This window comes from Coregonus clupeaformis, chromosome 5, assembly GCF_020615455.1.
Source record: "Coregonus clupeaformis isolate EN_2021a chromosome 5, ASM2061545v1, whole genome shotgun sequence".
In the NCBI taxonomy this organism is placed as follows: Eukaryota; Metazoa; Chordata; class Actinopteri; order Salmoniformes; family Salmonidae; genus Coregonus; species Coregonus clupeaformis.
This window is the reverse complement of record NC_059196.1, coordinates 22585362-22611654: the sequence shown is the minus strand read 5'-3', so window position 1 is coordinate 22611654 and position 26293 is coordinate 22585362. Positions and strand designations below refer to the sequence as shown.

General features: G+C 40.0%; 1 protein-coding gene across 1 annotated transcript; it reads left to right on the top strand.

The window, feature by feature from the left end:
- Positions 1-4717: 4717 nt before the first annotated feature.
- On the top strand, positions 4718-11063 carry LOC121567126 (POU domain class 2-associating factor 1-like). Its single transcript, XM_041877067.1, has 5 exons — positions 4718-4826; positions 8333-8460; positions 9293-9335; positions 9440-9729; positions 9899-11063. The coding sequence occupies exons 1-5, from the start codon at positions 4811-4813 to the stop codon at positions 10220-10222; spliced, it is 801 nt and encodes a 266-aa protein (XP_041733001.1). The 5' UTR covers positions 4718-4810; the 3' UTR covers positions 10223-11063.
- Positions 11064-26293: the final 15230 nt, after the last annotated feature.

The following is a 26293-nucleotide window of genomic DNA, read 5'->3' as shown; positions in this document are numbered from 1 at the left end:
GTTGCAGACTCTGGGGCCTTTCAGAACAGGTGTATACAGTGGGGAAAAAAAGTATTTAGTCAGCCACCAATTGTGTGAGTTCTCCCACTTAAAAAGATGAGAGAGGCCTGTAATTTTCATCATAGGTACACGTCAACTATGACAGACAAAATGAGAAAAAAAGATCCAGAAAATCACATTGTAGGATTTTTTATGAATTTATTTGCAAATTATGGTGGAAAATAAGTATTTGGTCAATAACAAACGTTTCTCAATACTTTGTTATATACCCTTTTTTGGCAATGACACAGGTCAAACGTTTTCTGTAAGTCTTCACAAGGTTTTCACACACTGTTGCTGGTATTTTGGCCCATTCCTTCATGCAGATCTCCTCTAGAGCAGTGATGTTTTGGGGCTGTCGCTGGGCAACACAGACTTTCAACTCCCTCCAAAGATTTTCTATGGGGTTGAGATCTGGAGACTGGCTAGGCCACTCCAGGACCTTGAAATGCTTCTTACGAAGCCACTCCTTCGTTGCCCGGGCGGTGTGTTTGGGATCATTGTCATGCTGAAAGACCCAGCCACGTTTCATCTTCAATGCCCTTGCTGATGGAAGGAGGTTTTCACTCAAAATCTCACGATACATGGCCCCATTCATTCTTTCCTTTACACGGATCAGTCGTCCTGGTCCCTTTGCAGAAAAACAGCCCCAAAGCATGATGTTTCCACCCCCATGCTTCACAGTAGGTATGGTGTTCTTTGGATGCAACTCAGCATTCTTTGTCCTCCAAACACGACGAGTTGAGTTTTTACCAAAATGTTCTATTTTGGTTTCATCTGACCATATGACATTCTCCCAATCCTCTTCTGGATCATCCAAATGCACTCTAGCAAACTTCAGACGGGCCTGGACATGTACTGGCTTAAGCAGGGGGACACGTCTGGCACTGCAGGATTTGAGTCCCTGGCGGCGTAGTGTGTTACTGATGGTAGGCTTTGTTACTTTGGTCCCAGCTCTCTGCAGGTCATTCACTAGGTCCCCCCGTGTGGTTCTGGGATTTTGCTCACCGTTCTTGTGATCATTTTGACCCCACAGGGTGAGATCTTGCGTGGAGCCCCAGATCGAGGGAGATTATCAGTGGTCTTGTATGTCTTCCATTTCCTAATAATTGCTCCCACAGTTGATTTCTTCAAACCAAGCTACTTACCTATTGCAGATTCAGTCTTCCCAGCCTGGTGCAGGTCTACAATTTTGTTTCTGGTGTCCTTTGACAGCTCTTTGGTCTTGGCCATAGTGGAGTTTGGAGTGTGACTGTTTGAGGTTGTGGACAGGTGTCTTTTATACTGATAACAAGTTCAAACAGGTGCCATTAATACAGGTAACGAGTGGAGGACAGAGGATCCTCTTAAAGAAGAAGTTACAGGTCTGTGAGAGCCAGAAATCTTGCTTGTTTGTAGGTGACCAAATACTTATTTTCCACCATAATTTGCAAATAAATTCATTAAAAATCCTACAATGTGATTTTCTGGATTTATTTCTCTCCATTTGTCTGTCATAGTTGACGTGTACCTATGATGAAAATTACAGGCCTCTCTCATCTTTTTAAGTGGGAGAACATGCACAATTGGTGGCTGACTAAATACTTTTTTCCCCACTGTATATACTGAGATCATGTGACAGATCATGTGACACTTAGATTGCACACAGATGGACTTTATTTAACGAATTGTGTGACTTCTGAAGGTAATTGGTTGCACCAGATCTTATTTAGGGGCTTCAGAGCAAAGGGGGTGAATACATATGCACGCACCACTTTTCCCTTATTAATTTTGTATAATTTTTTGAAACAAGTACTTTTTTTCATTTCACTTCACCAATTTGGACTATTTTGTGTATGTCCATTACATGAAATCCAAATAAACATCCATTTGAATTACAGGTTGTAATGCAACAAAATAGGAAAAACGTCAAATTGGTTGTTGATCATTGCCATAGATTTTCAAGTAAATTTAAGTCAAAACTGTAACTTAGCCACTCAGGAACATTCATTGTATTATTGGTAATTAAGTCCAGTGTAGATTTGGCCTAGTGTTTTAGGTTATTGTCATGCTGAAAGGTGAATTAATCTACCAGTGTCTGGTGGAAAGCAGACTGAACCAGGTTTTCCTCAAGGATTTTGCCTGTGCTTAGTTCCATTCCATTTCTTTTTTATCCTGAAAAACTCCCCAGTCCTTAACGATAACAAGCATGCCCATAACATGATGCAGCCACCACTATGTTTGAAAATATGGAGAGTGGTACTCAGTAATGCAGGGTTCTTCAATTCCGGTCCTGGAGGGCCGAAACACCTCTGTTTTTCATCCTCTCCTTCTAATCAGGGGCTAATTCAGACCTGGGACACCAGGTGAGTGCAATTAACTACCAGGTAGAAATATAAAACAGAAGTGTTTCGGCCCTCCAGGACCGGAATTGAAGAACCCTGCAGTAATGTGTTGTATTGGATTTACCACAAAATATAACACTTCGTATTCAGTACAAAAAGTTTAATTGCTTTGCCACATTTTTTTTGTATTACTTTAGTGCCTTGTTGCAAACAGGATGCATGTTTTGGAATATTTTTATTCTGTACAGGCTTCCTTCTTTTCACTCTGTCAGTTAGTTTAGTATTGTAGAGTAACTACAATGTTGTTGATCCATCTTCAGTTTTATTTTATCACAGCCATTAAACCCTATAACCGTTTTAAAGTCACCATTGGCCTCATGGGGAAATCCCGGAGCGGTTTCCTTCCTCTCCGGCAACTGAGTTAGGAAGGACGGCTGTATCTTTATAGTGACTGGGTTTATTGATACACCACCCAAAGTGTATTTAATAACTTCAGCATGCTCAAAGGGGTATTCAATGTCTGCTTTTTATTGGAAAACCTCCCTTTGTGGTTGAATATGTGTTTAAAATTCACTACTCGACGCAGGGACCTTACAGATAATTGTATGTGTGGGTTACAGAGATGAGGTAGTCATAAAAAAAATGATGTTAAACACTATTATTGCACACAGAGTGAGTCCATGCAACTTATTATGTGACTTGTTAAGCAAACGTTTACCCCTGAACTTATTTGGGCTTGCCATAACAAAGGGATTGCATACTTATTGACTCAAGACATTTAAGCTTTTCATTTTTTATTAATTTGTAAACATTTCGAAAATGTGTGTGTGTTTGTGTGTGTGTGTGTGTGTGTACGTGCGTGTGTGCGTGCGTGCGTGTCTGGGTATGTACGTGCATGAATCAGTCTAAGAGGCCAATGAGCATCTTCCTTTGTGAAAACAGAAAGCTACTTCTGAGAGATACAACCTCAGTGCTACAATACAGTAATACTCAAAATACATAATGGTGTATAGAAATGGTAATTGTAATCAAAACATCTAATTTTGCTTAAAGCCACAGAACACCTCTGTGATCATTTTTCAAACCCCTGTATAACAGCTTCTTTGCATCAGCTATCTAAATGAAGCCATACTTTGCATCAGTCAGTGCACTCATTCAAAAGCAATGGGAAGAAATTAGAATGAACAGTGATAACTTTTAGACAAGGGCATAGTAGTAGCTGGAACTACAGAATTATCCCACCATGACAATGTAAGTTACAATCCATTGATTATGTCCTAGTTCTAGTCAAAATAATAGCTTTAGGTAACATGAAGGTTATAATGGATATCTCAAAGCCTGGAAATGTTGATTATATGCGTCTTTTAGACACTATTGCATGTGTAGCCTATTAATCTGTCAGCCTTTGAAGGCAGTAAGGCAAAGTGTTGGTCATAACTTTCTACTACAAATTACAGATGATTAAAAATGTGTTTACTCTTGTTTTCATCAGCCTAGCTAGCGATGGAATTTAAATGTATTATTTTTTCCATTACTTTAAATAGAATAAATAAGAAATCCCAGATTAAGATAATGCTGATGAATGCAGTCATTATAAGATTGATCATCACATTTTTGAGAGAACAAACTGCTAAGAAAGGGAACATGAGGTCTCGTACTGTGTTGGTGGTCAGTCAACCTCTAAGTATATGCAGGTGTTTCCTATGCATTTCCTGATATATCTAGTAGACTTGCTTAGTTCAGTTTCTGGGTTGGTTTTGAAAGGCCTAATTTAGGCATCAGATTTGTGCAGATGTGCTTTATGCTGTTTGGTGTGATGGCTACAAAGAAGAAATCTTTACTTGTCAGTGTTCCAATTATTATTATTAGTGTTCCAATTAAAATACATTAATTGTCTTTTTACCTAAACATGCATACACCATCAGATAGAATTCATAGCAAGCAGTGCACTGCTTTAGTCAGACTTCCCTAAGGGAAGAACTGTTTCAGGTACAATATTGTGCAGCAACACTTACTCTGTTGTAATGTGGTTTGAATATAAAGAATGTAATGAAAGTAGTAACTATTCATAGTTACTATTTGAATTGTGTAGATAATAAAAAATGTATCGCAAATTCTCATAGTCCTTATGTAGGTACCATTCAAGTAAAATACATCTCATCTACTGGATCTTGGTGGACACTGACAGACATGTTTAGAGTGTAAAAGAGTGTAGTAGTCAACCTCTCAGTCAATGTCAGTGGAACGTTGGTGACACGGAGACCACTCAGGGAAACCTGTGGTTGGAAGAGATGTGACATCACTTGAGGTTTTGAAGCAGCTGTTAAAAAGCAAGTCACTGAAGCCCATCGCTCACTATGGTTCTGTGTCAAACTCAGATCCTATTAAGAAAAGTCAACTAATTCAACAAATTACTCAGAGCTTGAGATATCTGACAGCCGTAGAGAATGCACTGGGAGAAATGTAAGTACATGATCCTTTTAAAAAATTGAATCGAAATTGAAATTAGAAATGTTGACACATCAACTAATGAACAAATGAATTTATTTGACCAAATGTTGTGCTATATTCCAAAACATTATATTCTACCTCTTATCAATTGATCAAACATTACCAAACAGAATCATTTTGATCTTTGACTACGGTATGCAAACATCTTATTGCAGGGAAAGTAATACCAGCTGATTCAGTGTCAATTAGCCTACCTTCTCCAACTGACCAGTCATTATACAATATGTATGTAGGCGCTGTGGAAATGTGCACAGTGTTGAACAAGTCCATATGATTACTACAAGATAACAGCACCGAGAACTATGGCATGTGAATGAGCATTTTGCACATTGTCATTGAGGGTCAAAAGTTGGGGTCAGAGGTTGAGGGTCATAATTGATACAACATGCCCTACAGAAAAATGATTTACTACTTAATATTTGCTGAGTCAACCGTTCAGGTCATGTGACGACATGTTTCAGGTCAGTCTTGATGGATAGTTTTCTCCAAGCCTCCTCACCTTTTTGCACTCTAGTGTCATGGTTAAGATGATTTACAGTGGTTTTCGACTGAGAAAGTCGTTATAAAGCAACAACACATTAGGAGATGTAAAATGTTTGGCCAATGTAAAAGGAACAGAAGATTAGGCCTCTGTTTGGACAGAGGGATTTTTACAATATTTAATCAGAGACAGGGATGGTGTTAAAGTAGCACTTTGAACCAAATCCTAATTTGAGATCAATAATTTTAACTAGAGTAACTTTCTACTTCAGTATGTTGACGTGCGGTAAAAGGGCTAAAAGTTATGTTGTCAGAATCACTGGAGAAAGTGTTATGTTGAAGCCCATTTGGAAACAGGAAGACAATCATTTGGAGGTTGGTCTTCATGTTGGCTATAATCTTGATATGCAAAACGGCACAAGCCCCACACCACATCACAGCTGCATTTCTTCCTCTTTTGTATAGCTCAGAATCTTATGTCTGTGTGTGTGTGTGTGTGTGTGCGTTTGGCGTGCGTGCGTACATGCGCGTGCGTGTGTGTTTATCTGTTTATGAAGAATAGGACTGAATTCATGAATTTTTTCATGTTCTCTTAGATCTTCATGTGTTTCATATAAATTAAATACTGTATATCATTATAACTGCTAATTTTCATATTAAATATGGACACCCCCTTCAACATAATTCCCTCACACACTCGCTCAATCTAATTTCCATTTGTACAGTTTCTGGTTGCTCCAATTACATTGAGAGTTTATATTCACCAATAGGTAGTGGAATATAATAATGCATTATAGAAAAAAACAATGAAGATCCTCCAACGCATCAAATTCAGGTCAAAAAAGGAAACATTTTATTCAGTTTCACAGCAATATAGCTTTACCTTCCATTGGTTGGTTCTAACGGTATGACCTCTGAGTAATGCTGCGTGCCGTAGCTTTCTGTCCCACTGACATGCATGCTGTACATCTGGTTACTGCTTGTCAGAAACCACAACTTTCTCAGGGGCTGCATGAGGGCTGTCTGCCTACAGTCCAGACACACTTAGTGTAATTAAAGGGAAAGTTCACTTACTTTTTAAGTTTATGCTTATCTTTTGACTTGCCTAAAGTTTTACTGTAAGTTCATTAGCTGGTTATTTAGTATAGTGTCATTGTTTTGATGAAACAACAACTACAATTCAGAAATATGAAGTTACTCATTGATCCTGCTCCAGGTGAAACAACACATTCAGAAGGATCTACTACAGTGGGATCAGTTACAGTCTTCTGCACCACAGTAAGTTAAGTGTAAATGGAAGAGGACATTTAGTGCAGCGTTGATGGGCTCATTGAGTGATATCTAGGAATGGGGGGGGGGGAGTAGTAATTGGTATTACAGTATTGTCTGCTAGTAATTGGGCCTTATAGAGTTGAATGATAATGTGAAGGTAATTTAAAATTGTTATTTGGTTAAAAAGTTCAATCAGCTGACTGCTCCTGGAGTCAGTGTAATTTACCGTGCTGGGGGGGTAAATCAATCAGATTTCGATTTAGATCTGGAAAGGAAAGTGGCAGGACTCGCTCCAGATAACCACACAAGCCACGTGCTTACAGTACACAGCCAGATCTGAAACAATAGGGCCTCCACCTCTGCATTACAGATCATCATCAGTCTCTAGACACTTGACAACAGGAAAAGGGTTCCCATGGTTTCACACACCTTGGTCACACACGTGCAGACAAACAGGGTCTTATTGTATGTGACAGGGATTTTTAAAGGTAGTTTAAAAAAAAATATTAAAACCTGGGGAAATTTATAAGTCAAAGGCACAGTATGATATTCCTTTCCGTAGTCAACCAAATTTGTATTAAATAAGTTAAATTTTTATGGACCAATTTCATGAGCCTAAAGACCATGATTTTTCCCTCACTAAAATGTAATGAATTGAGGGTAAAAGTTCATCTGCAGATGCCTTGCCTTAGTTGAGTGATGTTTAACTTTTGACCCTTTTGATTAATTATGTCACTGAGAAAGAACAGGGAGTGTGTCTGATAGTGAGTCAAAGTTATAATAAATGTGCACTAAATATCTACTGGTTCATATCATTAAGAGAAGATTAAAAACAAATGTATTAAGTGGGAGTTGACGAAGGGAATAGAAGTGAACTGGTAGCAATTCAACTTCCAAAATATAATTTTCAACAAAGCTGCTCACAGTTTATGACTCATACGTATTTTTCATTCACGCTTAGTCCATCGATCAAATTCTGAATAAGTTGTCATTAATGACATGCCTATGGGAAAATGCCTCCCTCTATTTACAATGTATCAACATGAAATTCTCTATAGCCTATTCTAGTCTATCAAATTGACAAATTGTTTGTAAAAAGATGACAGTTTATATAGCAAGTGAGTATGTGCTGTTCTCATGTTGTTGAAAAGATTTGTTTCACAATAGAAGTGTGTTTCAAATACCAACTTGGCCTACTTAAAGAGGCCACCACACTCAGGTCCAGTTTCATTTCAAGCTAATACATGCAGAATGTCCGAGGTAGCATGAGTTTCGGTCTGTCTTCGTGCCTACAGACATAGGGTTGCTGGGTGTGGCACACTTGAGCTTCTACTTTTGTTTCTATTATGTTCCTTCCTGTCCACTTACCCAATCAGAACCAATATCAGTGGTGCAAATCACATCTATGATACCTCTTATTGAAGAGTTTTTACAGAACTTTTGTTTCTGGGGGTGCTCTCGAGCCAAAAGGTGTCTCCTAAATGGACAGAAATATTGTCTTGAAATTACCTCAGGACAGAAAGGGGCACACCTCCCCACCGCACCCATGACGCAAACAATAAGCAACTGAACCTCCATATTGTATCTTTAAAGAGCAATCAATGAATAATAGAGGTCTGTAGTTGCAGACTCAACCCTTTGCTGCCCTGATGACACACGGATATAAGCTAACCGCCAGTTTCTCCTTTCTGTGATTGTCTCTATAGCTCCTTCCTCAGGGCTGCCTGATGAAAAGCCATACCAAGGGGTGCGAGTCCGAGACCCAGTCAAAGAGTTGCTGAGGAGGAAACGAGGACTGCATCTTCACAATGCCAAGACAGTGCCCCCTAGAGCGGTGAGGGAAACATAACAAGAACTATGAATTTAGTGTGAGCCTGTCATTCTATAATAGAGAATTGGACAAGACAGAGCAGGAGACAAAAGAGAACAGAGACCGAGTCAGAAAAGCCACAGGAATGCCATTTGAAACATTTTAGATAAGTGTCAACCTGAATTGTCAACCTGTCAACCTGAAGCGTCAACTAGAATCTTCAGCATTTTTTCTTATCCTTACAACATGCCCTAAAAACCTTTCGTTTGGCTGGACATGCACAACGTCAACTGAAAGGATCCTGGAGAAGATCAGATTCCTACAGCAGGGTAGAAAAGGGGGATTTTATCCTTATATAATGCAGGTGTTTTCCCATGACAGTTACTACATGGCTGCAAGGCTGGGCACAGGGCCTATGCAAATCAGCTCAGCTCAGCCATGCCAAGGAGCCCTCTTACCAACCTATTAATTACCTCTGACAACACACAATGCACACACAGTACGGCATTCTCAACACTACACTCCAAACACACAGGCCCTGATGAGATAGAAAGATTGAGGGCCTGTTAAAAACTGTGAAGTAATACAGGTTAATATATTGTTCTACACACAGGTAACATGACCATATAAGCCAGTGGATTTGTAGCTACTGTTTAAATTATGTTGGCATTTAAAATGATTAAAATCACTCACCACCTGGGGTTTACCATTGAAAATGAACATACAGCATTTGAATGTAAACTCCTGAGCTTTAAAGCTCAAATACCATTGTAACTCAGCTTAAATAATAAATGCTTTTGGAGTGAATTTAGATTCCCTTCCTTCAGATAGATTTCTCATTACATATTTTTCACAGGTTGGGGTCCCAAACAACAACTTCCCTTCATATGCACAGCTTGGTAAGTGAATTGGAGTATATATTCCCATCATTACTTTGGATGAAAGTTTAAATCTGTACATTACTATTGGCTACTAGTGCTAACCCAGTATGGTATCTCCATAGGGACTTCCGGGTTTGAAGTGGCTAGTAGCCTATCCAATGACTCCTCCACAGTCAATGATGGTGGCCTCTGTGCAGGTTGGATAGCCCAGCCTGCAGCTACTGCTCTCCAGCCCATGAACAATTGGTCCTACCCAGAGTACCTCCAACAGCATGACCCCACCACCACAACCACCACCACCCTGCCCCTCACCACTGACATGTACATGCAGCCCATGTGCCCCAGCTACACCGTGGTGGGCCCATCCTCCATGCTCACCTACACTCACACACCTCTCTTTACCAACTTCGGGGTAAGTGAAAGAGCAACACATTTTGATCCTGTGCCAACTGAATTAAGCATAAACTCTGTAAACATTGCGTCATATCCACAGAGTATAGTATAGTACACCTTCACCTGTACAAACTAGTTGTAACACAGCTGGGTTTTGACTACTAACACATCCACTGTTGTCGGTGCAGACCCTAGCACCAACATCCACAGCCCTACCGCAAGTGGACCTCCAGGACTCGGTGCTGACTTATATCCCGTGGGCCCAGCCGCTAACCACCATCCCATCGGGTGTGCAGTTTGCCTCTCACCCTGCCACTCTGGCTGGGTCTCAGCTGCTTCCCATGTCCATGCCAGTGACCCCCACCATGCCCCAGCAGGACCCCCAGCCCCAGCCCCTGGAGCAGAGCCCTGTTGAGGCTGAAGAACCCAACCCCCTGGAGAAACTTCTGGAGGATCAGGATGACAAATACACATATGTGAACAGTTCCTCAATCTTCATCCCCGGTGTCTAAGATATATCAGTGTTGCAGCCAGTCATAAGCATTATTGAAATGTTTACACAATGCTTATGAATGTGTTATGTATGGATTACAAATGAATTTATGTAGGTAACCCTTATATTTCTATTGCTCATAATTCAGGTTAATATACAGTATGTATGTAGTTATACTTTCCTTTGTGTTGAAATGTACATTGAAGTACTGTGAATTGCTTTTTTTTGTGATGTAAAAGGAAACAGTGTTGTAGTTTGACTAGTTCTATTGTTTACTAAACACATGTTTTGCTGAAAAAATAAATGCTGTCATGTATTATGGAAGCTGTAACTGAAAGACAGGCCTTGATTGATTTGTCAGAAATCATGCTAAAAGTTTAACTGTATTTTTATTTCAATTACTTGTAAGGTATTTATTTGTTTTAAGAAATACCTCCTTTGTGACAGTCATAATCGAATACAGTTGTTTTAAAAGTAGTTACTCTGAGACTTATATTCAAATATTTGTAATAATTTCCTAGTGTCATTCAATTGTTAAATTAACCCATATTTATATTTATCCAGGGTCTGCTTTGAAGAGTATTTGGCATAATCCCCCACACAGATACACACACACTCCCCCAGGCCCCAGGGGAAACCGACAGAGACGGGGCTCTGCAGCACACCTGCCACACTCACCTGAAGCACAACAACTACTGCAGGTCTGAGGTCCAGCAAGACTGTGCTCTTGTGTTCTTTCAGTTTATTGGTTTGCGTTTGGAGAAATGTTGCATACAGATGTGTGGTATGTTGAACATTAAAAAAAAAAGCCATGTTACATATAGTCCCCTGTAGCTCAGTTGGTAGAGCATGGCGCTTGCAACGCCAGGGTTGTGGGTTCGTTTCCCACAGGGGGCCAGTATGAAAATGTATGCACTCACTTACTGTAAGTCGCTCTGGATAAGAGTGTCTGGTAAAAAAATAACAGTATTTAGAAATCCTGAAGACTGTGTGAGGCTTCAAAATGTTTTGTCAAACATATTATGTAAATAATTTTCAAATCTCTACTCTTTCTGTTTCTTTTTAATTAAAGTTAACTTGTAAATTAATTGTAATGCCATCACTCAATATATAACTGTAATAGGATTATAATAAGTCTCAGAGTGGAGAGAACTGACTATTCTAAGGCCTCATAGGATATGCACTAAACACAACTATTCCAGAACATTCAGATTTTCAGTTGAGGATAAAAACAGAAAATGCTATCTTATCCAAATGATGTACCAAATGAAAAACAGCTAACAGTGGCGCATAATAAAAGTGTTTTAAACTCCAAATAAATCATCAAGGGAACCACAATCAGTCTTATCTGTCAAAGATCTTGAAAATTGTTCACCAATGACAACGTGCTCCATCAGGCCATCAACCTCTTTTACCTGTTATAACATGTATTAACACCCTTAGGATGATGTAGTGGATCTGAGGAGACAGGGTCCTGACCTACCTTGTAGCCTCTTTCTGTTTGTGTTTGCATTGCTTGATAGTACTTAAGAAGAAAGACGACAGCTATGTTGAGATGATACAGTGCATTCGGAAAGTATTCAGACCCCTTGACTTTTTCCACATTTTGTTATGTTACAGCCTTATTCTAAAATTGATTCATTCGTTTTTTTCCCTCATCAATCTACACACAATAACCCATAATGACAAAGCAAAAAACAGTGTTTAGACCTTTACTTAGTACTTTGTTGAAGCACCTTTTACAGCGATTACAGCCTTCAGTCTTCTTGGGTATGACGCTACATTCCTGGTACACCTGTATTTGAGGAGTTTCTCCCATTCTTCTCTGCAGATCCTCTCAAGCTCTGTCAGGTTGGATGGTTAGCGTCGCTGCACAGTTATTTTCAAGTCTCTCCAGAGATGTTCGATCAGGTTCAAGTCCGGGCTTTGGCTGGGCCAATCAAGGACATTCAGAGACTTGTCCCGAAGCCACACCTGCATTGTCTTGGCTGTGTGCCCAGGGTTATTGTCCTGTTGGAAGGTGAACTTCATCCCAGTTTGAGGTCCTGAGCGCTCTAGAGCAGGTTTTCATCAATGATCTCTCTGTACTTTACTCCGTTCATCTTTCCCTCGATCATGACTAGTCTCCCAGTCCCTGCCGCTGAAAAACATCCCACAGTATGATGCTGCCACCCCCATGGTTTACCGTAGGGATGGTGCCAGGTTTCCTACAGACGTGACACTTGGCATTCAGGCCAAAGAGTTCAATCTTGGTTTTATCAGACCAGAGAATCTTGATTCTCATGGTCTGAGAGTCTTTAGGTGCCTTTTGGCAAACTCCAAGCAGGCTGTCATGCACCTGAAGAGTTGCTTCCGTCTGGCCACTCTACCATAAAGGCCTGATTGGTAGATTGCTGCAAAGATGGTTGTCCTTCTGGAAGGTTCTCCCATCTCCACAGAGGAACTCTGGAGCTCTGTCAGGGTGACCATCGGGTTCTTGGTCACCTCCCTGACCAAGGCCATTCTCCCCCGATTGCTCAGTTTGGCCGGGCAGCCAGCTCTAGGAAGATTGTTTGTGGTTCCAAACTTCTTCCATTTAAGAATGATGGAGGCCACTTCTTGGGGACCTTCAATGCTGCAGAAATGTTTTGGTACCCTTCCCCAGATCTGTGCCTCGACACAATCCTGTCTTGAAGCTCTATGGACAATTCCTTCGACCTCATGGCTTGGTTTTTGCTCTGACATGCAATGTCAACTGTAGGACCTTCTATAGACAGGTGTGTGCCTTTCCAAATTGTGTCCAATCAATTGAATTTACCACAGGTGGACTCCAATCAATTTGTAGAAACATCTCAAGGATGATCAATGGAAACAAGATGCACCTGAGCTCAATTTCAAGTATTTTAACAAAGGGTCGGTATACTTATGTAAATAAGGTATTTCTGTTTTTTATTTTTATAAATTTGCAAAATAAATCTTAAAACCAGTTTTCGCTTTGTCATTATGGGGTATTGTGTGTAGATTGATGAGGATTTATTTTTATTTAATCCATTTTAGAATAAGGCTGTAACGTAACAAAATGTGGAAAAAGTCAAGGGTCTGAGTACTTTCCGAATGCACTGTATGTCATTAGCGCTGAAGTCTATGATTCTTATCATGGCTCTCAACAATGATGCCTGTGTATCTCCTGTACCCTCTTAAGAATACTGCACCTTTAATGTGGCTAAAGAGATGCTCCAACATGCCTGCACAGCTGCCCTGAGACTGAGGGTGGGACATGAGCTATGGCTGCCAATAAGCATCATGGAAAGGCAGCGCTCGGGTGGGCACCCTCCATGATCTAACAGGTTCAAGGATTAGTTAGACATTGTGTGAAATCCATCAAATATAATTCCTGTGAAATTGGTTTTGAGTAGCGCTTCAAAACAAATGCTTCAACAGTCTGAAATTAATTATCTGTTTTTAATGATGTGTGTACAACCACCCCTTTATTAGAGTGGTCTGAGTCAATGAGTGAGTCATTTGATTGCTTTATAGACCCCTTCCATTTAGTTAATGAAAGTCTACAGTTTAAAAGAACTGGCACAGTGCCAGTCGCGAAGATGAAACCTCAGAACAATTTCACAACAAGTAATGAGTTAGTTTTAAACGGCTCGAAGAGAAATTGTTGAAAATGTGAGTTGGGTATTTGCTCCTTGAAAAATCTTAGACAAAAGGTTTCTAAAGGGGTTCTTTGAGGATAGGCAGGGTTCAACAAGAAACCTTTTTCATCTGAAGATGAAAAATCCTTAAATGAAAAGGTTCTACCTGGAGCCAAAAAGTGTTCTGCTACAGGGACAAATCAACGAACCCTTTATGGCTTTAGGTAACAACTTTTTTCTAAGAGTGTACGTTTGCTTTTCTCTAGTTTATGTGACAGATGATCTATCCATGTTATAATGGTTGTGATTTTTTTTTTCACCATTAGATGCAGTTTACCATAGCGCACTACATTTTATTACAGGTGATAGGTTCAGTACACACCACTGCATTCTTTACCAGAAAGTAGGCTGGCCCTCTTTGAAATCATATAGGTCGATCCATTGCTCTCTTTTTATCTATAAAGCTATCTTACAAAAATCCTAACATAATGAATAACCTTAAGAGTATGAGTTACCATACCCGGTCTCAGGGATGGCTAATTCTGGACCCCTTCGGTCTCCTCAGAGTTATGTAAATCTGCTTTTAGTTTACCAGAGTTCCATACAACTGCAGTTCAAAATGTTGTTTAGGTACAGTGGCTTGCGAAAGTATTTGCCCCCCTTGGCATTTTTCCTATTTTGTTGCCTTACAACCTAGAATTAAACATGGATTTTTTGGGGGTTTGTATCATTTGATTTACACAATATGCCTACCACTTTGAAGATGCAACATCTTTTTTCTTGTGAAACAAACAAGAAATAAGCCAAAAAAACAGAAAACTTGAGCGTGCATAACTATTCAACCCCCCAAAGTCAATACTTTGTAGAGCCACCTTTTGCAGCGATTACAGCTGCAAGTCTCTTGGGGTATGTCTCATTTTTCAAGGCAAAACTGCTCCAGATCCTTCAAGTTGAATGGGTTCCGCTGGTGTACAGTAATCTTTAAGTCATACCACAGATTCTCAATTGGATTGAGGTCTGGGCTTTGACTAGGCCATTCCAAGACATTTAAATGTTTCCCCTTAAACCACTCAAGTGTTGCTTTAGCAGTATGCTTAGGGTCATTGTCCTGCTGGAAGGTGAACCTCCGTTCCAGTCTCAAATCTCTGGAAGACTGAAACAGGTTTCCCTCAAGAATTTCCCTGTATTTAGCGCCATCCATAATTTCTTCAATTCTGACCAGTTTCCCAGTCCCTGCCGATGAAAAACATCCCCACAGCAGGGTGCTGCCACCACCATGCTTCACTGTGGGGATGGTGTTCTCGGGGTGATGAGAGGTGTTGGGTTTGCCCAGACAGCGTTTTCCTTGATGGCCAAAAAACTCAATTTTAGTCTCATCTGACCAGAGTACCTTCTTTCATGTGTTTGGGGAGTCTCCGACATGGCTTTTGGCTTTTCTTCAAGCAATAGCTTTTTCTGGCCACTCTTCCGTAAAGCCCAGCTCTGTGGAGTGTACGGCTTAAAGTGGTCCTATAGACAGATACTCCATTCTCCGCTGTGGAGCTTTGCAGCTCCTTCAGGGTTATCTTTGGTCTCTTTGTTGCCTCTCTGATTAATGCCCTCCTTGCCTGGTCCATGAGTTTTGGTGGGCGGCCCTCTCTTGGCAGGTTAGTTGTGGTTCCATATTCTTTCAATTTTTTAATAATGGATTTAATGGTGCTCCGTGGGATGTTCAAAGTTTCAGATATTTTTTTATAACCCAACCCTGATCTTTACTTCTCCACAACTTTGTCCCTGACCTGTTTGGAGAGCTCCTTGGTCTTCATGGTGCCGCTTGCTTGGTGGTGCCCCTTGCTTAGTGGTGTTGCAGACTCTGGGGCCTTTCAGAACAGGTGTATATATACTGAGATCATGTGACAGATCATGTGACACTTAGATTGCACACAGATGGACTTTATTTAACTAATTGTGTGACTTCTGAAGGTAATTGGTTGCACCAGGTCTTATTTAGGGGCTTCATAGCAAAGGGGGTGAATACATATGCACGCACCACTTTTCCGTTATTAATTATTTCGAATTTGTTGAAACAAGTTATTTATTTCATTTCACTTCACCAATTCAGACTATTTTGTGTATGTCCATTACATGAAATCTAAATAAAAGTCAATTTAAATTACAGGTTGTAATGCAACAAAATAGGAAAAACTCCAAGGTGGATTAATACTTTTGCAAGGCACTGTACCTCTATGCTGAGGAATGTGATTGTTTTTCTTGAATATTTGTATCATATTGTATTTTATTTTACATTATATTTTATTTTATTTTGTACCTTGTGTATATGCAGGGTTCCCTTGTAAAATAGATACTGGTCTCGATGGTGACTCACTGTTAAAATAAAAAACTTAGAAAAATGAAAATTAAGCACTACTGGTAATATTTGTATTTTTATGAACTCAGAAGCTAGACCATATAATTGGGTTGCTGGTAAATGGTGCTGTATGCATAAACAGGTATATTTCTTCTTTCATAGCTTTGAGAGATGGGGAAAACCCAAATCCATTCTCTGCTATGGAAGGTGCCATGGGTGAGATTACTGTTGGCCTGTTATCAGGTATATCTATCATCTCCTTCAGTTAGTGTTTGTGTTCCTGCACATGCCAGATGCTTCTATAGGCTGGTTTGCCCCTTAGGGTCATAGCCTACAGAGTGACATTTTGTGATTTTACTATAACATTCAACTTGCTGTAAATAGAGTTGAAACGTATTACATTTTGAGTTTGCATTCCAATATTACACATTATATACAACATAGAAGACTGAAATATATATTTTAAACTGTTTAACATAGAAACACCGGATTTTTGGAAATCATTTTTATTCATTATGAAGTTATAACAAATATTAACATTCCACCCATGAGGCCAAAGAGGGAGCTTTTGGTCATTGACTGCAGGAAAGCTATCTTACATTCGCCACTCTTTTTCAGGAGTAATTTTTTCTCCCCAAGTGATGTTGGAAGTAATAATTGTATAATGCAAAGTCTCCGGTGTAGCAAATGTAATTCTATGCATTGGATTTCATATGCTTGAAATAAATTAGTTTATAGTTGTGGAGTAATACATTAGGATTTTCTAAAGGTGTAAAGCATACATTTTGGAGGGTGTTTTGTGCATAATTTAAGTGATTGATGCATTCTGGAAAAAAATACAAATTCAGGCCATCTTCTGCAGCTATTTGGGCCTGAAAAAAGCAAATTGCATCAACAATCTGTTGATTTAGAACTGCTTTGACCTGGATTGAAGAGGTCATATTAAACTAACTATTATTTTATACCAATACAATTGCTCAGAGAACGAGATTTTGTTTAACAAGTAATACAAAAAAATCTCAAAAAGATGGGGATCAGATTTATTGGAACCCATGTTTTCAATACTCTAGCAGCCTCCCCATTAGGTACTTTTCTTCATAAGCTTCAGTTTTTCAACGCCAAACCCACCACTAGTGTGCATGGCCAAAGCTCTATTTTCATGTCATCTGACCATAGCACCGGTGCCAGTTCTGTTTATCAAATCCAACCGGTGCTATGGTCAGATGACATGAAAATAGAGCTTTGGCCACGCACACCAGTGGTGGGTTTGGCGTTGAAAAACTGAAGCATATGCAGAAAAGCACCTCATACCTATGGTAAAATATGATGGTGGATCTGGGGCCCTTGTTAAAGCGACAATAACTAAGCGACCTCCTCACCCCTGTTTTGGTAAAAAGCTAAGGGATAGGGCTGGAGAAATGTAACCACTCTCAAATTCATAGACAGAGCTATGGATGTAAGGACTGACCATCCATTATATAAAACATTTAGTTTGAACCATGTTTTGAGGCTATATAGTGTTTTTTCACATTTACTTTGTTTACCAACATTGGATTGAAACAAGCTTATATTTGGGGTTCTGATGGGGTACGACGGTAGAACTAAGCTCATGAGGCATTTATAAGTTATATTCTTCAACAATCAATAGGAACATTTCATTAACTCAGAAGTCCAAAAATGGATGCAGATTGCCCCTTTAAGGTCAATGGCATTATGAACTTTACAAAGTACCAGGTCATTTTAGCCAGAAACCTGGTTGCCTCTGCCAGAAGGCTGACACTTGGCCACAAGTGGATCTTCCAGCAAGACAATAACCCCAAGCACTAATCAAAAATCAAAGAAGAAATGGTTAATTGACCACAAAAATCAGTCACCGGACTTGAACCCCATTGAAAACCTGTGGTTTAAATGGAAGAGGGCAGTCCATAAGAGCAGACAAAGGATATGAAGGATGTGGAAATATTCTGTATGGAGGAATAGTTTAAGATCCCTCCTAATGAGTTTTCCAATCTCATAAAACATTTTAGAAAAAGGCTCAGTGTCGTTATCCTTGCAAGGGGAGGGTGCTAGAGTATTGAAAACAGGGGTGCCAATAATTTGTATTACTTGTTCAACAAAATCTCTTTCTCTGAGCAATTGTATTAGTATAAAATAATATAATTGCCCATTTTATTTTAGCATACAATATAGCTAAGAATGTGGATTAATTATTTTATACAGTATTTTTTGCTCAGCTTTTATCAAGGGTGCCAATAACTATGGACCTGACTGTATATTCTTGATCTACAAATGCACAAGCAATCAACCTTTGAGGTATAATGTCCTTACAGTGTTAAAAAATAAAAGGAAAAACTAATCACAAAGATACAGTGCCTTGCAAAAGTATTCATCCCCCTTGGCATTTTGCCTATTTTGTTGCATTACAACCTGTAATTTAAATGGATTTTTATTTGGATTTCATGTAATAGACATACACAAAAAAGTCCAAATTGGTGAAGTGAAATGAAAAAAATAACTTGTTTCAAAGAAATGTAATAACGGAAAAGTGTTGCGTGCATATGTATTCACCCCCTTTGCTATGAAGCCCCTAAATAAGATCTGGTGCAACCAATTACCTTCAGAAGTCACAGAATTTGTTAAATAAAGTCCACCCGTGTGCAATCTAAGTGTCACATGATCTGTCACATGATCTCAGTATATATACACCTGTTCTGAAAGGCCCCAGAGTCTGCAACACCACTAAGCAAGGGAGCTCTCCAAACAGGTCAGGGACAAAGTTGTGGAGAAGTACAGATCAGGGTTGGGTTATAAAAAATATCAGAAACTTTGAACATCCCACGGAGTACCATTTAAATCCATTATTAAAAAATTGAAAGAATATGGCACCACAACTAACCTGCCAAGAGAGGCCCGCCCACCAAAACTCACGGACCAGGCAAGGAGGGCATTAATCTGAGAGGCAACAAAGAGACCAAAGATAACCCTGAAGGAGCTGCAAAGCTCCACAGCGGAGATTGGAGTATCTGTTCATAGGACCACTTTAAGCCGTACACTCCACAGAGCTGGGCTTTACGGAAGAGTGGCCAGAAAAAGCTATTACTTGAAGAAAAAAATAAGCAAACACGTTTGGTGTTCGCCAAAAGCCATGTGGGAGACTCCCCAAACATATGGAAGAAGGTACTCTGGTCAGATAAGACTAAAATTGAGCTTTTTGGACATCAAGGAAAACGCTATGTCTGGCGCAAACCCAACACCTCTCATCACCCCGAGAACACCATCCCCACAGTGAAGCATGGTGGTGGCAGCATCATGCTGTGGGGATGTTTTTCATTGGCAAGGACTGGGAAACTGGTCAGAATTGAAGGAATGATGGATGGCCCTAAATAGGGAAATTCTTGAGGAAAACTTGTTTCAGTCTTCCAGAGATTTGAGACTGGGACGGAGGTTCACCTTCCAGCAGGACAATGACCCTAAGCATACTGCTAAAGCAACACTCGAGTGGTTTAAGGGGAAACATTTAAATGTCTTGGAATGGTCTAGTCAAAGCCCAGACCTCAATCCAATTGAGAATCTGTGGTATGACTTAAAGATTACTGTACACCAGCGGAACCCATTCAACTTGAAGAATCTGGAGCATTTTTGCCTTGAAGAATGGGCAAAAATCACAGTGGCTAGATGTGCCAAGCTTATAGAGACATACCCAAAGAGACTTGCAGCTGTAATCGCTGCAAAAGGTTGAATAGTTATGCACGCTCAAGTTTTCTGTTTTTTTTGGCATGTTTCTTGTTTGTTTCAGAAGAAAAAAGATTTTGCATCTTCAAAGTGGTAGGCATGTTGTGTAAATCAAATGATACAACCCCCCCCCCCCCCCAAAAAAAAATCCATTTTAATTCCAGATTGTAAGGCAACAAAATAGGAAATATGCCAAGGGGGGTGAATACTTTCACAAGCCACTGTGTGGTGTTTGCTTTGAGATGCATTCAGACAGGTTCAGACCAATCTATGTTTTCATCTACTAGGAGAAATTCTGTGTGAAATAAATGCTACATCAACACAGTATATTGGTAATGCAATAGCTATGAGCACAGTTCATGCTCAGACTTGTCCTCTTGCAACACTGGGAATGTAAAAGTTGCCCTCAAATATCCCTAGTCTTCAAAGAGCAATATGTCAGGACACATTTAGACTGGGACTTATTGGGGAAAAAATATGTCCTGAATATTATTAGGCCTAATGGCAAATGGAAAAGACTACTGGACACATGAACATACAGGGGAACACATACAGCGACAAACATCTCATCATTGCAAAGATCAGACTTAAGATGAGAAAAACCCAAGACCAAAAAACAGGACAAGAAAAGTTCCACACCACATTCCCAAACACCCAGGAGTAAAATATACATTACATTTGGAAATTTGGACCAGGCCAAAATAAAAATGTCTCAACAATAAATCAGCTTGTTTAAAGGAGAAGGGACAAGCCAAATGCAAATTATTGGACAAAGTAGTGAAGATTTGTGGCACTATGACACCTTTTTTTTCTGGAGGTCAGGTACTCTCTGCCCAAGACCAAGCACGTTTTTGGCCTGAGGCTTAAAAGGTCTACAAGGACTAAAGAGAACTGGGTAGTAGGTCTGGAACTAAAACAACAGAGTGTAGGAAAATATTGATTTTTGACACAATGCAATAACAATAGCAAAAGGGTGTTGCACCAGCACAGATATGGAGTTTGAAGTTTGCAGTTCCAAAGTGTAGGGGAGCTCTCAAAACAGAATTAGAATTGCAGGTGTCATGGTGGCGTGTATGGTGCAGCACCTCTCTTCTCTCCCTGCTCTGGCTTCCTGGTGCTAGAGGGCACACTTTCTGAAAGGTAAAGCACAGGTGTGCTAGTTTGGCAAAAAAATTTGACAAACATGTATGGCCTTGCTGACCCACACATTTCCCACAAGGAACAAACACTGTTCGGAACAGACCTGTTTGCAAACATCTAGGAATTCATCTAAGGACAATCATCCCTTTTTTAAATATATATTTTTATTTCACCTTTATTTCTACAGGTAAATCAATTATGAATACATTCTTATTTACAATGATGACTTGTCAATCCCTAAAGACTTGTCAAAAGGCAAGGCATTGACACTATCCATGCTGAGATGGTCAAGAACGACCCTTGAAATTGCATCGAAATGCACTGATAGACCTGTTTGGAAACATATGGGAGTTCATCTGGCGGCACAATCCCTAAGCACTAGTCACACTCCTCTCTGGCTTGTTGTTTTCACCAAAAAAAGGGAGTGGCTGCATGGACCACAAATTCACTATACGCAACATCATACAACAATGCCTGGAATGGAAAGCCACTTTATACCTCAACTTGATCTACTTCAGAAATGCGTTCGACAGTGTGCTCAGAAACAGCATTTGGAAAGTCCTCTCATGGCATCCCCCACAAACGTGTTACTTGTTAGCTGCTTCTACAGGGAATTTGAATTTGCCATCCTCGTTAACAACCCTAAAACAGACGGGTTCTCCATCATCTGTGGCGTACCCCAAGGATGCATTCTTTCACCCATTCTCTTAATGGTTGCTATTGACTGATCCATTAGGTACACCGTAAAATACAGACCTAGGGGGCCACATCCAGTGGACTCCCTTCTCAGTGCTTGAGGATCTTGACTTTGCAGAGGACATTGCTCTGCATGCTCTTTTCCTAACAAGCCCGCATGCAGATGATCACAACTCGGTTGAGCCAGTTTGCTGACCAACTGGGCCTGCAGGTAAATGTTCAAAAAGACCCAAGAGCTGAGAATCAACACACCATGTGTATTGAGTTAAATTTTTTATTATGTGTGGATAGAGTGACCCTCAATTTGTAGAGGTAGCTAACTTATTTTTTATGTTTTCAAAAACAGAACTGCTAATATCAAAGTCATAATAATATTGCTTTGGCAAACACCTGAAAAAAAAAAAAAAAAGACTATAAATGTGTTACATGTAATTAGGAGAAAAAAATGTACATATTAAAATAAAATCTGTAGACATACTGTCTCTCTTTTTGTCAGGAATGGATCTCTCCTTCCCCATTTTACATTTACGTCACTTAGCAGACACTCTTATCCAGAGCAATTAGGGTTAAGTGCCTTGCTCAAGGGCACATCAACAGTTGGCTAGGGGAGTGTTAACCACTAAGCTACCTGCCACCTACCCCAGGCATGTGTTTGAAGATGTTATCACAGCAATAAATTAATGTGTTCCTCTAATTGGTCAATATTAAAAGGCCTTATGGTTCGAACAGAAGGAGCGTGTTTTACAGTTTGTGCCGATATCAACCTTGCAAAATACTTTTATCGGGCCCGCCTTCCTTACACACAAGTAACTTGATAGGAAACATAAACACAATCCTTTCAAGTGACATTGTGCCAAGTCAGCAAACATTCCAACCCAAAGACAAATAAGAATACGCTGTGAATGAGTATGAATCAGTGCCTGTGATTTTCAAATATACACATGGGTATGTTTGTTCCTTATATGCCACACGTTATTTTATATGAAGTTATATAGTTGTTTGATAACTAAGTGGTACTTCAGGCATTCATGTTCGGTGCACGCTTGTTGGAATGAGATTGACTAATAAAGATGAAAAGCAGCAAACAGTGAACAGTTTCTTTTCAATCCTTGAATGGTGCCCCAGGAGGAATATTACTCATTACTCATTCATCATATTCACATCCCACTTAGCGATCACTTTGTTAAGACACAAGGGTTTGTGATAAATAAAAAAGTATACCAGTTTCATTTAAGGACCAAAGGATTGACAGTCGTCCCATATAGAGTCTGTAATACCAACATGTTTCAAGCAGACCACCATAGTCCCCGTGCCCAAGGACACTAAGATAACCTGCCTAAATGACTACCGACCCGTAGCACTGACATCTGTAGCCATGAAGTGCTTTGAAAGGCTGGTCATGGCTCACATCAACACCATTATCCCATTATCCCAGAAACCCTAGACCCACTCCAATTTGCATACTGCCCCAACAGATCCACAGATGATGCAATTTCTATTGCACTCCACACTGCCCTTTCCCACCTGGACAAGAGGAACACCTACTTGAGAATGCTATTCATTGACTACAGCTCAGCATTCAACACAATAGTGCCCTCAAAGCTCATCACTAAGCTAAGGATCCTGGGACTAAACACCTCCCTCTGCAACTGGATCCTGTAGCTTGTTTTTGGTCACAGATCCAGGAATGGCTGAAGGATTGCAATATTTACCTGGAGCTAACCCTGCAGATAGCACTACTGGGTGATCTGAAAAGTCATAGTCAATCGATCAATAATATAATGATACTTTTAGCAAAAATGTTTATTTTCAATTTACAATCTGTAGAAACAATGAGAATAGAAGGGTTCAGAACTTTTGTGAAACATCACAGTACAGTTGAAAAATATATGGCAAATAGAAATCCAATATGGATGGTGTTAAGAGATAGATGGGAGGTGTTGAATGGAGCTGAAGGATGGGACTAATAACAACTAACAACAACTAATAACAACAAGATAACTATTGTAAAGCATACTGTGTCCATAAAAAGTATATAAACTCAGCAAAAAAAGAAACGTCCCTTTTTCAGGACCCTGTCTTTCAAAGATAATTTGTAAAAATCCAAATAACTTCACAGATCTTAATTGTAAAGGGTTTAAACACTGTTTCCCATGCTTGTTCAATGAACCATAAACAATTAATGAACACGCACCTGTGGAATGGTCGTTAAGACACTAACAGCTTACAGATGGTAGGCAATTAAGGTCACAGTTATGAAAACTTAATCCACTAAAGAGGCCTTTCTACTGACTCTGAAAAACACCAGAAGAAAGATGCCCAGGGTCCCTGCTCATCTGCGTGAACGTGCCTTAGGCATGCTGCAAGGAGGCATGAGGACTGCAGATGTGGCCAAGGCAATAAATTGCAATGTCCATACTGTGAGACGCCTAAGACAGCGCTACAGGGAGACAGGACAGACAGCTGATCGTCCTCACAGTGGCAGACGTGTAACAACACCTGCACAGGATCGGTACATCCAAACATCACACCTGTGGGACAGGTACAGGATGGCAACAACAACTGCCCGAGTTACACCAGGAACGCACAATCCCTCCATCAGTGCTCAGACTGTCCTCAATAGGCTGAGAGAGGCTGGACTGAGTGCTTGTAGGCCTGTTGTAAGGCAAGTCCTCACCAGACATCAGCGGCAACAACGTCGCCTATGGGCACAAACCCACCGTCGCTGGACCAGACAGGACTGGTAAAAAGTGCTCTGTTTTGTCTCAGCAGGGGTGATGGTCGAATTCGCGTTTATCGTCGAAGGAATGAGCGTTACACCGAGGCCTGTACTCTGGAGCAGGATCGATTTGGAGGTGGAGGGTCCGTCATGGTCTGGGGCGGTGTGTCACAGCATCATCGGACTGAGCTTGTTGTCATTGCAGGCAATCTCAACGCTGTACGTTACAGGGAAGAAATCCTCCTCCCTCATGTGGTACCCTTCCTGCAGGCTCATCCTAACATGACCCTCCAGCATGACAATGCCACCAGCCATACTGCTCGTTCTGTGCGTGATTTCCTGCAAGACAGGAATGTCAGTGTTCTGCCATGGCCAGCGAAGAGCACAGATCTCAATGCCATTGAGCACGTCTGCGACCTGTTGGATCGGAGGGTGAGGGTTTGGGCCATTCCCCCCAGACATGTCTGGGAACTTGCAGGTGCCTTGGTGGAAGAGTGGGGTAACATCTCACAGCAAGAACTGGCAAATCTGGTGCAGTCCATGAGTAGGAGATGCACTGCAGTACTTAATGCAGCTGGTGGCCACACCAGATACTGACTGTTACTTTTGATTTTGACCCCTCCTTTGTTCAGGGACACATTATTCAATTTCTGTTAGTCACATGTCTGTGGAACTTGTTCAGTTTATGTATCAGTTGTTGAATCTTGTTATGTTCATACAAATATTAACACGTTAAGTTTGCTGAAAATAAACACAGTTGACAGTGAGAGGACGTTTCTTTTTTTGCTGAGTTTAGGTTATAGGTTGAGCGCTTTTGTGAAAGAGCACAGTTAGAAAGATATGGCATATAGAAGCAAACCGGATGGACATCATGAAAACGATCGGAGAGGTTGAGGGTAGAGGAAGTTCAGCAGTAAAAACAAACAAAATATAATTATTGTAAAATTGACTGTGTCCATAAAATGTATATAGTATGTATAAGCTGTAAGTAGAGATCTAAGCGTTGTTGTTCACTAGTTTACTCTAATTAGGGAAGGGGTGGTGGGATTGGAAAGTAATAAAGGGAAATATATATTTTTTAAGGATATGTATATATATGTATGTAATGTATTTATATGTATGTATGTGTATATGTAAGTCTATGTGTATATATATATATATATATGCGAGAGAAAAAAAACATATGGGGGATTGGAAGTGATGCAGACAATTACATTGATGGAAGTTACAATCTATCTGCAATATTAAAGCTGATCTACCCCCCAAAAAAAAAAAAAGATTACAAATAAAAATAAAAAAAAGACACAAGGGTTTGCACCTTATTTTCCCACATTCAGTCATCAATTATTGCAGCTGTTTGAAATTACAGGTACTGCAAGGGCAATTACTGTCAAATGATCAGCTCCAGAGTATACTGTTACAGTTAACCCTGCTACAGGCCATTACTAAAACAATCACTCTCAATCTCAACAGTATGTATGTTCCAATCATGATCCCTGTCAAAAAAGGGAACCTTAATATATTTTGTGTATCATCATATAGTGTTTTTAATCATTTTACTATGTGGCTGACGTCTAATGCATTTTAAAGGGACAGTTCACCCAAATTACTAATTGCATTATGGTTTTCTTACCCTGTAAGCGGTCTTCGGACAAGGAGAGACAGCAATCCATGCTTTGGTTTTGTTTACCTGAATGCATTTGGTGACTGTCCAAAAACATTCAAGTTTATATCCCCCAAATTAGCATGTTTTAAATGTCATGCTCAAATATTCCCAATGTGTAGCTCAATAAATGTAGTTTAGGATGATGTGTAACATATACATTTTGAATAAAG

Bases quoted from the DNA above. Each gene is read 5' to 3' on its own strand.
- LOC121567126 (XM_041877067.1), top strand. The intron at 8,461-9,292 runs GTGAGGGAAACA...TATTTTTCACAG, and splicing joins AGACAGTGCCCCCTAGAGCG to GTTGGGGTCCCAAACAACAA. The intron at 9,730-9,898 runs GTAAGTGAAAGA...TTGTCGGTGCAG, and splicing joins CTCTCTTTACCAACTTCGGG to ACCCTAGCACCAACATCCAC.